Raw genomic sequence first — 15,438 nt, 5'->3', positions numbered from 1 at the left:
AACTCTTTTGACAGAGAACCTATGAATAGAAGCGGATCACCCAAATCTCATTTTGATTGAATACATACATTTACAGTAAAACAGGCAGATTACGCATAAAACACAACATGCTTTTTTAATAATAAACAAAAGTTTGGAGATTATATCTTTGAAGAACTATTCTTCAAGCAAATTCCTCGAACTAAATCGTTCACAAATGTGTCGAACAAGTCATGAACACTCCAAACGAATAAGCAACAACCAAACTCGAACCAAATGAAGACACTACCACTTAGTGACCTTGGTATTCTCGGTGTGAGAACCCAGAAGTGGTGGACTCTGGCTATTTTGGTTAGAAGGAGTTTGTAGGATGGAGGAGGAAGATGATCAAGGAAGAATTAACACTATCGCATAGAGTTTTGTTCTATTGTGTAGGCGATCAAGTCTATCGCATAGACTTTCTTACTCGATCATATAGTTTTTCAATGAAATCGTGTAGAAGACTTTCAATCGTGAATGCTTATCTCTCAGAATAATAAAAATCATATTTTTATTTATCCCATTTTTGCCATAAAACCAATTAACTTCCCACTAAAGGTGGTTAGAGAGAAAAAAGGGAATTAATTATCAAATAATTAATAATATAAATAAATATGATAACCAACTTATCATATTATATTTATAACCTATAGTTTTAATATTGCATCATATACAATATATAAACCATAGTTCTTTTTCTCTATTTTATGGCATTTAATATAAATCATATTTATATTAAATTTAACAACTATGAATTTTATTAATAGAAATTATATTTGAATCATATTCAAATATTTGTTCCTCCAATTAAACTATAATGTATCAAATACATTATGCCAATTATATCATATATAATTTAATTAATTTAATTATATCATATATAATTAAATTCCCTCCTATTACTTTAAATATTTCAAATTATCCCAAAAATTGATTATCAACTTAAATTCTTTGAGCTACCAAGGGGACCTTATGGACTTATAGCTTGAAGCTCCAACCGTACGTGAATAAATAGTTAAACTCTTTAATTACTTTATCCACCATCCGTTAACTGTCGGGCACTTCACTAAAGATCGACAACTGCACTATTCGCACTACAGATATATTTCTGTGTCCATTGGATATAACCAATCAACAGTTGGATGACTCTTCACAAATTGCTTGTAAGTTTAGTTGTGCTAAATTACCGTTTTGCCCTATGGTTACATCTAACTCCTAAGTACCACTGATCTCTCTAATGAACAATAGATCATAGTCCCACTATGACTAAACTCTCTCAAGTCAAGAGAGTGTGTGGCGCCACATTGTTCAAGACCCAGAATCAACCCTCAAGGGAGCAATTTATCTACTTACCCTTACTTCGGGGAAGGAGTGAATTCCATCTTGTGTAGTTGAGTTCCCAACTCCCCAATCAGACGAATCTCCAAAATGGTAGGCTTGTTGAGTTGGCGATCTGGCCACTCTCATCCATGCAAATTAAAGGATCATCCTTAAAGACAGGAATACACAACTCACTAAAGATTAATGTCATGTTACCTATGGTCATTCCAGTGAAATGAAAGTCTCTATTATGAACAACTTTATATAATGAGACTAAAAATTTCGTGGTTCGGTCTTATACAAACTCCTTTGTATAGAATATCCCTGCTCACATGTCTAATACACGAATGATTAGGATCAGATCATTTGTAGCACTTTATAACATTTATAACACCTATAAAGCGGGTCATACTCGTAGTGTCACCAGGATAAGGTACCCAGCCTTATCCATATACTATAAACCATTTAGGTTATCACTTAAACACAATCCACCTGTATGTCTCCACATACATGTTTGAGTTACAACGAGAACCATGGATGTTAGTTTATTGGTTTGTGGTTAATGCAATTAAAATATCACATATTTCATAAAAAGAAGTGAATAAAATATCATATATTATTAATCACATAAATGTTTGTTCATACAAGGTTTACAAACTATAGGATCCTACGAGATTTAGGATATCAACCCAACCACTCAAGTGGTGGTGTCCTTTTGAAGAAGGAGTTACGCATGGAGAAGGTGACCCGTTCATGGCTTGTACGAGGGAGTTCTTGAAGAAAGGGTTCTTCAAAGGTAAGGGTTTCTCAAACCCTAAGTATTTTATTTAAAGCATGCTATAATTTAAGAAAATGCTTATCTTGTTCTTATTTAGTGTAAAACTCAATGAAAAAAAAAATGGAATTTTGGTTGATCTTTGCTTCCGCTCAAAGGATTTTTTTTTTTTTTTTTTAAAAAAAAATTTCCTTCATTTCTAAATAGTCACTCAGTGAGCATTTTTAAGCTCATGTTTCAAATTCTTTCCTCTCTAGATAGCGGTCGACATCCCAAAGCCGAGTGGATCTATCAGTCAGTCACTGAACAGGACTTTTCCAATAAAAATAAATAAAAATCCATTTATTGTTGTATTTAAAGAAAATAAATATAAACAATTTGATGTCCGTAAGACAAACGATAGAATGATTAAGAAAATAAGCGATGTACATGAAATTGAAAGACAAATTTGAGAATTGTTAACTACATTTGGGTTTGAAAGACATTGTGGGTTGGGCACATATCTTTCTTGTAGGTTTTTTTTTTTCTCTTCATTATTTTCCTCTAAACGATTTTAAAACACAGAGAGAATCATGAATCATGATACAACTCAAAATCCTTTTTCAAACTCAAGCCTAAACAAAACACCTCAATTAAAAAGGCATAAAGCTAAAGCGACATCAATTATAAAGGTGGATAGTGTAAGAGCAATAGTGCAAAAAAAAAAAAGACGGGAATTTCAAAGGACTTGACGTGAATAGCTAGAGACCCAGGCGGTAGTATTTATTTAATCATAGGGTGCCACTTGTCATACAATGATAGGAAAAGAAAATAACAGAATAGAGAGAAGAAAAGGCAAAACGAATTAGCAAAAAAAGGGGGAAAAAAAGTAATGAAAAATGAAGCAGAAAAATGAAAACAATAATCATCAATAATCAACTTATCATCCACCCGCAAGTGAATGAGAAGCTACTGCGACTATGAGCTTGGTTTTGAGGCTGAGAAATCGAGGACTAGACAATGCTTTGGTCAGGATACCAGTAAGTTGATCCTCGGACGAGACGAATTTCATAGAGATCTGCTTACAAGCCACCTTTTCTCTAATAAAGTATAAATCAATTTCAAGATGCTTAGTGCGATTGTGAAGAACAGGATTTGCAACCATGTAAGTAGCACTTAAGTTATCACATAGCAGCAAGGGAGTTGACAGAATATCGACACCAATTTTAAAAAGTACAGATTGGATCCATAATAGTTCTGCAGTAGCATTCGATAGGCCTTGATACTCAGATTCAACACTTAATCTGGAGAGAACCTTTTGCTTAAAAGAGCACCACGAAATCAAGCTTGAGCCTAGAAACACACAGAACCCACTTGTACTCCATCGATCATCAGGAAAACTGGCCTAATCAGCATGGTATAGCAGGTTAAAGCCAAAATAGGGGATTTATACAGCATAAGACCATGTTGAGCAATGCCCTTAAGATAGCGTAGGAGCCATTTTGCTGCTTGAAGATGGGAAAACGTGGGAGCATGCATAAACTGACAAAGCTTTTTAACACATAAGCTGATATCTGGGCGAGTAAGAGTGCAATATTGAAGAGTACCCACTAAGCTTCTATATATAGATGCATTTTCCAAGAGGACACCATCAGTGAGAGATAAGTGACTACCAAATGCCACAGAAGAATGAATAGGCTTACAGTCGGATGTATCGGCACGATCTAAGAGGTCACGAATGTATTTAGTCTGAGACAAATGCATCATAGTAGAAGAGCGAACAACTTGAATACCAAGGAAAAAGGACAAATCACCAAGGTCTTTAAGAGCAAATTGATTGTGTAGACATGTAATGAAGTGTTGTATAAGAGTAGAGTTATTTACTGTGACAACAATATCATCAATGTAAATAAGGAAAATGATAAAAAAGCTACCATTCCGAAACAAAAACATAGAAGTATCAGATTTGGCACTGTAGAAACCCCATAGATTTGGCACTGTAGAAACCCCATTGCATAATACAGGAGCTGAGCTTGGAGAACCATGCACGAGGACTCTGTGTAAGGCCATAGAGTGCCTTATGAAGGAGAAGCACATGGTTGGGGTATTGTTGGTGTATGAAACCAAGTGGTTGTTTGATGTATACTTCTTCAGAGAGTTCTCCATTGAGGAATGCTAAGCATCAAGTTGTTGAATAACCCAATTGTTAGACAAAGCAATAGTCAACACAATGCGAATTGTAGTAGGTTTGACAACTAAACTGAAGGTTTCAAAATAATCAATACCATAATCTTGGCTGAATCCTTGGGAAACTAGTCGGGCCTTAAACCGATCAACTTCACTTGATTGTTTGTGTTTAAGCCGAAGGACCCATTTTCTTCCAATGATTTTCCGATCAGAGGGTAAGGGCACTAAAGACTATGTTTGATTTCGAATAAGAGCCTCATACTCATCAAGCATTGCACGATGTCATTTAGGATGTAATAGAGCTTTCTTATAGGAACGAGGTTCAGCCATGTCCAAATTAGTGGCAACAGATAACCAAGCCTTTGGTTTGAAGATACCCATCTTGGAACGTGTAATCATTAGGTGAGCATTGGATGTGGGGGGAGGAAGGAAGGGTTGTTTAGGTGAGTGAGGAGAGCTAGAGGAAGTGGAAGATAAGGAAGAAGAGATAGAGGATGGTGAAGAAGGTTGATGTTGAGGAGAGATGGGAGAACTTGAAGATTGAGTGGTGAAAGCAGAATTTTCAGTTTCAAGGACAAGAGGTGGTTGTGGACTGATGGGAGAATGGTGAGGAGAGGCTAGATTAAGAGTTGCTGGAGTAATGAGGATAAGGGATGTTGTGGATGGAGGATGGTGGTGAACGTTGTTGTGATAAGTAATGATACGACATGGGCCTAGGAAGGAACTAGAGGAAGGAGAGGTGATAGTGATTAGGAAAGAAACAATAGAAGGATGGGGTGGATATGGAGGTTAAAGTGAAGGAACAAAAGTGGCAAAGGGAAAGGAAATTTCATTGAATATGACATGCCTAGATATATGAATGCGGTCGGATGAGACGTGAAGGCAAAGATATCCTTTGTAAACTGAAGTATAGCCCAAGAAAACAAATTCATGAGATTTAAATTGAAGCTTATTGTCATTGAAGAGACGAAGGAAGGGAAAGCTAGCATAGCCAAACACTTTGAGAAGGTTATAATCAGGAAGTTTACCATGAAGAACTTCATAAGAGGACTTGTTTTCAATAGTAGGTGTAGGTGTGCGATTGATGAGATAAACAACAGTGTGGAATGCAAAAAACCAAAATTTATGAGAGACGGAGGAGTGAGCAAGAAGTGAGAGACCAACCTCGACAACATGTCTATTTTTTCTTTTGACAGTGCCATTTTTTTGTGGAGTGTAGGGACAGGACATTCGATGAAGAATACCATACTTGATTAGTAAAGGTGAAAGAGCCCGAAACTCTCCTCTTCCATCAGTTTGAATGGACTTGATAGTGGTAGAAAATTGGTTTAAGATCATGGCATGAAATTGAGTAAAGTAAGTTACAACCTTAGATTTAGTTTTTAGTGCGTAGATCCATGTGAAACGAGAGAATGCATCAATGAATAGAAGGAAATATTTATCTCCATTCACTGAACTCACAGGGGAAGGACCTCAGACATCAGGATAAACAAGTTCAAAGGGGGAGGTTGCATGAGAGACAGAAGTACAAAAAGGTAAACGATGGCTTTTGGACATTTGACAAGACTTGAAAAACTGTGGAACATCATTATTTTTAAACTTCAATTTGCATTTAGATAAGACAGACTTAACGATGTGAATTGATGGATGTCCCAAATGACGATGCCATTGAGAGATGTCTGTGAAGGTTGAAACAAAAGCAGTATGACAGATGAGAGAGTTTGATGGAGTAGTGACAACGAAAGGAAGAGACAATTTGTAGAGACCACGATCAAGTTTGCCCTGAAGAAGAGGATTCTAAGTTCGAAGGTCCTTCACAACAAAGGAATCATGAAAAAATTCAACATAAGCATGATTTTTATAACATAATCGACCAATGCTAATTAGGTTATGAGAGATGGAGGGAATGTAAAGAACAGAGTGAAGGTGGACAGAGGTATTGGAAAGGGGAGACAAGAATTCATAAGAACCAATATGAGATATAAGTAGAGACTTACTATTGCCAATCACAACTTGTTTACCACTATAATATGGGGAGGGCTGCTGAATATTGGATAGGCCAGGGGTCATATGATATGTAGCTTTGGAATCCATGTACCAACCTTCTTCTGGATGATTAGTTTTTGGAATAGGAGAGAGGGTAACATAGGACAGAAGCTGATTAGGAACAAGGTAGGTTTGAGCAAAATGGGCCTGAGGAGAATTTAAGGTTCGGTATTTTGGATTATCAATATTATAGCAGGACAGGGAAGTGTGGCCAAGTTTGTTGCAAATCTGACATTGAGGATGATTTGAAGGTATGTAGGATTAGTTTGGAGGCCATTTTTGGTTCCGAGCAGGCGGGCGAGTGGAACTATGACCCATAGGACTAGATGAAAATAAAAGGGGGTTGGGAAGAATACCTAGGGAAAAGCCTATTGAAGGTGTAGGAGATCGAATAGAAGGCCTATTATGTTGTTGCCATTGTGGATACCGATTATGAGAATTGATGGAGAGATGGGCAACATTGGCTTGAATAAGTTGGAGGTGATCTGTTGCTGTTTGTTTTTCCAATCGGGAGTCATAAGCAATGAGTAGGCTGCGAACATCAGCAATGGATCGACGATCAGTTCTATTCTGAATAGAAGTTACAAACGGATTGTATTCATTTCTAATCCCTTCAATAATGTAGCCAAGATGATCACGGTATGACAAGGGTTTACCAATAGTAGCAAATTTATCAGCAACATCTTTGATTTGGGCCAAGTATTGTGATACTGTCAGTCCATCCTTCTTGATTTTTTGAAGTTGAGAACGAAGACCCATAATACGTGCAGTAGAAGAGGATTCATAAACAGTGCGGAGAGCCTCCCAAATGCCAAAAGCAGATTCATAGCCGACTATCTCACCCATTTTGTCTTCATTGAAAGAGGAGTAGAACCAGCTCATTATAGTCCAATTGCACTTTTGCCAGAAAGAAAAATATGGATTCAAGTGCGTTCTTTGAGGGTCTAAGTACTTAAAAGGCTAGGGAAAAGTACCATCAATAAAGCTCTTTAGACCATAGCCCATGATCAAATTAAGGAGTTAGTTTTTCCATAGTAAATAGTTTGAATCTATAAGCTTAACAGTGAGAAACTGAGACATATGAGGAAAGTTGGCAACCGATGATTGAGGAGAAGATATGGCAGAGAGAGGATTTGGTGGTTGACCATGGGGAAGATTGGGGGGAAACTGTGGTACTTTGGGTGGATAGGGAAAATTTGTGGGAGAATCGACATACATCGGAGGATAAGAATGTGGTGATGGACCATAGTTGAAGGGAAAAGAGGAAGGTATTTGTTTAGGAAAAATTGGATTTTGAATAGATGAAGAGGAATCTGTTGGGTTATGGGTAGGGTAAAAGATGGTGATGGCATAGAGAGAGTGACTAGAGATAGAGTAGAAGATGTAGTCCCTGGGAGGGACGTCACCGGCTGGACGGATTCTTCCTCTGATGTTCTTGAACTTGACGCCATAAAGAAAAAAATAGGACCTAAAGCTCTGATACCATGTAAGAGCAATAGTGTAGAAAAACAAAGAGACAGGAATTTCAAAGGACAATAGTTAGAGACCCAAGCTGTAGTATTTATTTAATCATAGGGTGCCACTTGTCATACAATGATAGGAAAAGAAAATAACAGAATAGAAAGAGGAAAAGCCAAAAGGAATCAGCGAAAAAGGGAAAAAAGTAATGGAAAATGAAGCAGAAAAACGAAAACAATAATCATCAATAATCAACTTATCAATAGAAAACAAATAAACAAAAGAAAAAGAAACTACCACTAAAATGATTAATTAATTCAAGAGAATGTTGTCCGAACCACAACTACCACCTCGACTACACTAACGAAGATAAATAAATTGCAGTTTTCTCCAATTAGAAAGAGTGGAAAATGTGATAAAAGAAAAAAGGTGATCAATCAATCATGAATCTTTGAATATAATAATAATAGGAGAGTTAGAAAAGCTAACTATTTATTGGAAATTTGAGTAGAGGTAATGGAGGTGGATGATGAAGTGTAACTACGCCAAGAAAATAAAGCACCATATGAGAGAGAGAATATTCAAAGTAAAACGTATTATGAAATTTTAACCAATAAAAGAGAAGGTGAAAAATTAAAGGAGCTTGGGAGTGGGAGAGAAGATTAAAGAGAGTAGTCATGGCAAAAAATAGAGGTTATGTTGTGATAGACCAAAATCATTATTTTCTTAACAAAAGAAAAGACAAACTGAAGATTTTGGTATGGAGTTCAACAATTCCAAAAAGGATAAACTGGGTTCATATTGGGATAAAAAAAGCCAAAATTCTGCTCAACTCCAGGCGCCTTAAGATCCTCATTGAACATTTCGAACAAAATGGCATCATAAAAGACATTGGGTCTTTTGGGGGTTCCAACTCCACTGGTCACATGTTTCACAAAGTTTTTGTTATAAGTCAATGCATTGTCAACGCTCGTGAACGGCTCATTTCCATCGGTGGGCCACCCAGTCTCCGAGATCGCGATTCCCACGCCCCCGGCATCAATCTTCTCCAACGCCGCATAGAATGAATCCACCATGGCGTCGAATAGATTGAAGTAATGTAAATCTCCGTCCACCACGACGGGGGTGCTGGATGTGAAGAGTGCATAATTGAGAGAGATTTGCTCAGGATTTGATGCGTATGCGAAATATGGGTACACATTCACCAATATCGGTGCACCCGAAGATCCCAACACGTTTGCGATGTCTTTCATTACTCCAGCAGCGGTGGCTGTGAAGGCTCCGGCTGAAGGTGGGTACGACACTTCCAACGCTGTCATGGCTACTACTGTCGTCACCTGTTTGTGTTTCGTTTATTCATAATCAACTATTGATGACTTTATTTTTGTAGGGTCCCATTTAATCTACGCTTCAAATTGATTTTGAAATCACTCAAATTAGCTTTGTCATCTAAATTTATTGATTTTGAATGATGAAAAACATGTTACGAAGTGATTTTAAAAACGTCAAAAATGATTTTAACATTTTCAACATACTCCAAAATATGTCTTAATAAAGATTTGAACTTCAAAACTAAGCATATAAACACACAGGTATTGACAATAAATCCAAATATAGAAAACCAATTGAAAATTTTAAAGTCGTAAAGATTAAAGACTATGAATTTGTTTTGTTTAATTTTTCAAATATTTAATTTTAAAAATAAGCCATTTTGGAAAATTTTGAAACATTTGGCAAACATTGAAAAGAGCTTTTGAAACAATTTTAAATATGTTTTATAAAAATAATTTAAATAAAAATGACTTCCTTAAAAAAAAACATTTCTTTAACTAGTCAATCCAAAAAGTCTCTCTAGATATATAAGACTCATATATATTTAATAAAAATGATTGTTTTCAAATAAAGGAAAATAAATCAATTTATTTACGAATATAGCAAAATGTCACATCAGTGATAGACTATGATAGAAATCTATCAGTGTCTGATAGATATCTATTGCAGTCTATCGTTCATTGAAAGATATCTATCATAATTTATCACTGAAAGACTATGACATTCTAATATACTTGAAAATATTTTCAGATATTTTGCCATTTAAAACAATTTTCTACGTAAAAAAAAAACTCATAAATCAAATTAAATTTGTCTACCACTAAAAACTAAAAGTTTTTATGAAAACATTAAATTCAAACAATATACCAACCAAATCAAAAGACTAATGGAAACCAAATTTACTGATTTAACCCAATAAGTTGTCATCACCTTAATGTCACTTTGGATGCCGGCATTGACAAGCGCTTGCATTATATTTGTAATGGCATTAGCAACAAATGGTGCAGCTGCATCGGCAGGGACAACCTCATTGCCAACGGTGATATAAGCAATGTTGACATCCTTATAATAAGGAACCACATTAGCATTAACCCAAGCATTAGCCGCTACTTGGTCCGTAGCAAACCCCTCTATGTCTTCATTTCTCGTCCCTAGCCACAACACTAAATTTGCCTGACCTTTCAAAGCATCAAGAACCCCATGGTTCGGCTCAAATATCCGTATGATATTTATCCCACATCGTCCGTATAAGTTTATCACATCACTTGGTATCGGAAGATTGTCGCCGTTTAACCCGTAGTTCACTCCCACCGTGCCGGAGCCACCTACAATACAAACTCAACACATCAAAATAAAGAAGGAAGAAAAGAAAAACAAATAAACAAAGTTTCAACATGTAAAAGTACTTATATGAAGGATTTGATGGGAAAAAAGGTAGAGAAACAAAAGAAAGGATGTTGGGAAGAAGAAGTTCATGGTGTGTTTTTTTTGTTGTGATTAATAATGGGAGAATTAAGGAAATTTATAGGGAGAAAGTAATATGAGAATTTGGGGAATTCAAATTTAAGGTAATAAAAAGGAGAGATACGAGGTGTACATTCTATATAATTTTAATTAGTGGGTCTTAGTTTGGAATTACGGTTAAAGTGTAATTAATAAGCATGCACGCATGTCGGCATGTGTTGACTAATGACTCTGGACTATGCTAATGTATTATATATGGAAATTAATTTGTCATTTTTTTGGATAAGTTAAAGTAGGCAGGCCTCTAATTAGATTCCTTTTATTTTTTTAATATTTTAATTGGGTATTCTTCTTCGTTATCAACGAATATTAGATGAGTTTTATGGGATGGGTTTGTCTTTTTTATTTTCTGTTTTATACGGAAAACAATTATGAAATGTTGTAAATGTAATGCCCATATCTATAATATATGTTGCAAAATGGAGATGGTGAGGAAAAAAACAATTCATCATGCCAAGGTAGACAATCTAACTATCAACATTTGATATGCTAATTAATTGGTGTTTTAATTCACTTAGCTATATTCAAATGAGAAATACTTGGTATCCTATCTTTGTCATCCTGCTTAATTGTCTCGTCATAATTTATCACGTGATAAAATCTTCTTGTTTCATTTTTGAAATTTTATTATTATAATTTGTGTGATGAGAGTGGGATATATAAAGATGAGTGTATCTTAGGATACACCCAAATATTATCTTTCTGAATTAGCTGAATTATTTAAGTTTTAAAATGAAATTTCTCTAAGCAAATAAGTTAAGTGTTAAAATAAGTCCTTCCATTTTAGAGTTTATTCGATTTTAGTTCTTCTATTTTTAAATGTCCAATTTTTGTTCTTCTACTTTTAATATATCTTAAGTTTGGTTCTTCAAAGTCTTTTCTTATGGTTTTTTTTTTAATCCAACATATAATATATGATGTCTATATATATATTGATCTGTTATTGAAAATTTAATTTTGAAAAATAAAACCTTTTAAGAATCACACGTTGCTAAGTTTAACAAGTGGAACCTCCTTTATAAACTTCCATTTCGAGTTATGAGTTTGGGCCCTAAGGGGTATCCATGTTTTAGAGAGGGTGAGGAGACAGGCAAATGTGGGTATGGTGGACATCCCATGCGCGTCGTCTGTCCAGTCGGGCGAGGCGTGCATGTGTGGAAAAAAATTCTTCAGTATTAACTAGGTTGTTTTATCTTGGGGATGGCGAAGGAGATTCGATTGAACAACAGATCAAAGATGCAAGATGATAGGGAAGAAAAAGATCTTTTTATGCAAAATATAATATATATTATATATATATATATATTATATATATATTAAAATTATTTGACTAATACGATATCGAGGAGGTTGGTTCAAAAAAGTATGTCGTTGCCATTACTTGAAGTTTCGAATGAAGAATGACAAGTCTGTGGAGGCCCAATCCCATGAATTTCAAAAGATAGACTATGAAATTATAAACAAAGGTATACCCCTAAATGAGCAATTTCAAGTTGTCATTATTGAGAAGCTACCTCCATTATGGAGGACTTTAAGAATACCTTAAGACATAAGACCAAAGATTTCTCCTTGGAGAGTTTGATCTCCTGCCTAAGGATTGAGGAGGAACCTCAGAAGTAAGACTAGAGGGAGAAGGTAAACATTGTATTGAGAAAGCCTGCCTCAACTGCCGTGAAACCTAACCAAAAACAAAAGAAAACCAAGAGGAAAGGTCAGAACCGTGGATCCAGCAACCAAAACAATCAGAAGAAGCAAAAACTACCCTCAGGAGAAACGATACAATTTCTTTGCTATAACTACAACAAACCTGAACATATGGCCAGGAACTATAGGAACAAGCATTGTCCTATTGAGCAGGCGAACTTGACAGAAGAGTTGTTAGTATCCATGATCACATAAGTAAATGTGGTCGGTGGCTCTGAATGGTAGTGGATAGACACTAGAACTATGCGCCATGTCTGTCATGACCTTAGTTTCTTTAAATCTTATAGTGGAACTAAGGATAAAAACATATTGTTAGGGGATCAATACTCAACAAAAGTTGCTGGAATCGACGAGGTGGAGCTGATGTTTACCTCTAGGAAGACTCTCACTTTGAAGGAAGTCCTACACACTTCGGAGATAAGAAAGCATCTGGTCTCGGGCTATCTCCTCAGCAAGGCTGACTTCACTCAAACAATTGAGGCAGATTTATATATCCTCACTAAGAATAATGTATTCGTAGGGAAAAGTTATACAACTGATAACATGTTCAAATTAAATCTAGACTTAAATAAAACGAAATCTTCTATTTATATGTTGTGTTCATTTAATGTCTGGAATGCTAGACTTTGTCATGTTAATAAAAGATTAATTAGTAATATGATTAGGTTGGAAGTGATTCCCAAAGTTATCTATGAATGAATTTGATAAATGTGAATATTGTAGTCAAGTTAAAACAACTAAGACTTTGCATAAATCTATAATTAAGGAATATGAACTTCTAGATTTAATTCATTATGACTTATGTGAATTCGATGGTGTCTTGACTAGGAATAGTAAAAGATACGTTATCACGTTTATAGATAACTGTTCTGCTTTCACGTTCATATATTTGCTGAAAAACAAAAGTGATGTTTTTTATGCCTTTAAACATTTTATGATCGAAGTAGAAAGCCAATTTAACCAAAAGGTTAAGAGACTTCGTAGTGATATGGGAACTGAGTATAACTCAGACAGTTTTAATGAATTCTATAACTCACATGGAATAATACATGAAAAGGGTGCACCCTATTCTCCTGAAATGAACGGAAAAGCCGAAAGGAAAAATAGAACTCTATCTGAACTAGTAATTGTTATTTTGCTTAATTCAGGAGTCGCGTCTTATTGGTGAGGTGAAATTATCCTTACCATGTGTTATGTCCTAAATAGAATTACAAAATCTAAAAACACAACTTCATCTTATGAAGTCCTTAAGAATAAGAAACCTAACTTAGTCATACTTTAGAATTTGGGGGTGTCTAGCCTTTGTAAGAATACCAGACCCTAAAAGAAGAAAGCTTGCTAGTAGAGCCTATGAGTATGTCTTTATAGATTATGCTCAAATAGATCTATAGATTCTATGACCTAATAAACCAAGTGATCATTGAGTTAAATGATGTTGTCTTCTTTGAGGGTAGATTTCCTTAATCAAGGAATAGTAGAGGCTCGAGTTCTAGTAGTCTACCACCTATTAGAAGCCTAACTCCTAAGGAAGAAGTTGACCCAGAGCCTAGGAAAAGCAAAAGAACTAGAGCTGTTAGGGACTTTGGGAATGACTTCCAGACCTATAACGTAGAAGAAGATCCTAAAGACCTAGAAGAAGCCATGTCCTCTGTAGATGTCAACTTATGGCAAGATGCTATAAATGATGAAATGGACCCTCTTGAGTCAAATAGGACTTAGCATTTGGTAGACCTACCCCTTGGTTGCAAAGCAATAGGTTGTAAATGAATCCTGAGGAAAAAACTCAAACCTGATAGAACAATTGATAAGTTCAAAGCCATACTTGTAGCTAAGGGATTTAGACAAAGAAAAAATATAGATTTATTTGACACCTTCTCCCCTATGACTAGGATCACCTCAATTCTGTGTCGTTTTCTTTAGCTGCCCTAAACAAACTTGTTGTTCATCAGATGGATGTAAATATTGCATTCCTGAACTGTGAACTTGAAGAAGAGATCTACATAGAATATCCTAAAGGCTTCGTAGTCCATGGGCAAGAGAACAAGGTTTATAAGTTAGATAAATCTATTTATAGCCTGAAACAAGCTCTTAAGCAATGACATGAGAAATTCAATAATCTCATCACATTTAAAGGATTCATAGTTAATGAGAGTCACAAATACATCTATTATAAGTTCAAAAACAATCTATGCCCTATCATATGTTTGTATGTAGATGATTTGTTAATTTTTAGATCAAACTTGCACATTATAAATGATGTGAAATCCTTGTTGAGTGAAAACTTTGATATGAGAGGCATAGGAGAAGTAGATGAAATCTTAGGTATAAAAGTAACTAGGTCTGAAAAGGGAATTTCTTGAGATCAATCTCATTATATAGAAAATATTATGAAAAAATATAATTACTTTGAATGTAAACCAACATGTACTCCTTATGATCCTAGTGTCAAGTTATTCAAGAACACTAGTGACGGTGTTAATCAATCTAAGTATGCGAGCATCACAAGCAGTCTCAGATACGCTGCAGACTGCACTAGGCTTAATATAGCTTATGTTGTAGGATTACTATATAGGTTTACAAACAGACCTAGTATAGAGCATTAGAATGTTGTAGAAAGAGTTATGAGGTACTTGAAGAAATCCCAAAAACTAGGATTACATTATCAGAAGTTTCTCGCTATCTTAGAAGGGTTCAATGATGCTTATTGGAACTCCTTTTCAGATGATTCAGAGACTATTTGTAGCTATATTTTTAATATAGTAGATGGAGCTATTTCTTGGAAGTCCAAGAAACAAACTATTTTAGCCCAATTTATGATGAAGTCAGAAATGACAGCACTTGCAACAGTTAGTGAAGAAGCAGGTTGGCTTAGAAGTTTGCTATCAGAGATTCCCCTATGGAAAAAATCGGTACCAGTGATAATGATCCACTGCGATGGTATTGCAACCATCGCAAAAATTCAGAATTGTTATTACAATGGAAAGAGACGAAAAATACGTCCTAAACAGAGTACCATTAGAGAGTTCTTCACTACTGATGCAGTTAGAACATACAAACTGATGAAAATTTGGTAGATCCTTTGACGAAAGGACTAA

General features: G+C 35.4%; 1 protein-coding gene across 1 annotated transcript; it reads right to left on the bottom strand.

Moving 5' to 3' along the window:
• Positions 1-8,550: 8,550 nt before the first annotated feature.
• Positions 8,551-14,163, bottom strand: LOC120084875 (glucan endo-1,3-beta-glucosidase-like). Its single transcript, XM_039040686.1, has 3 exons — positions 14,079-14,163; positions 10,046-10,440; positions 8,551-9,120 (listed from the first exon to the last, which is right to left on the bottom strand). Exons 1-3 carry the CDS (start codon positions 14,161-14,163, stop codon positions 8,551-8,553), a joined length of 1,050 nt encoding a protein of 349 aa, XP_038896614.1.
• Positions 14,164-15,438: the final 1,275 nt, after the last annotated feature.

The sequence above is a fragment of the Benincasa hispida genome, chromosome 9, assembly GCF_009727055.1.
Source record: "Benincasa hispida cultivar B227 chromosome 9, ASM972705v1, whole genome shotgun sequence".
In the NCBI taxonomy this organism is placed as follows: Eukaryota; Viridiplantae; Streptophyta; class Magnoliopsida; order Cucurbitales; family Cucurbitaceae; genus Benincasa; species Benincasa hispida.
This window is presented reverse-complemented; position numbering and strand designations above follow the sequence as displayed.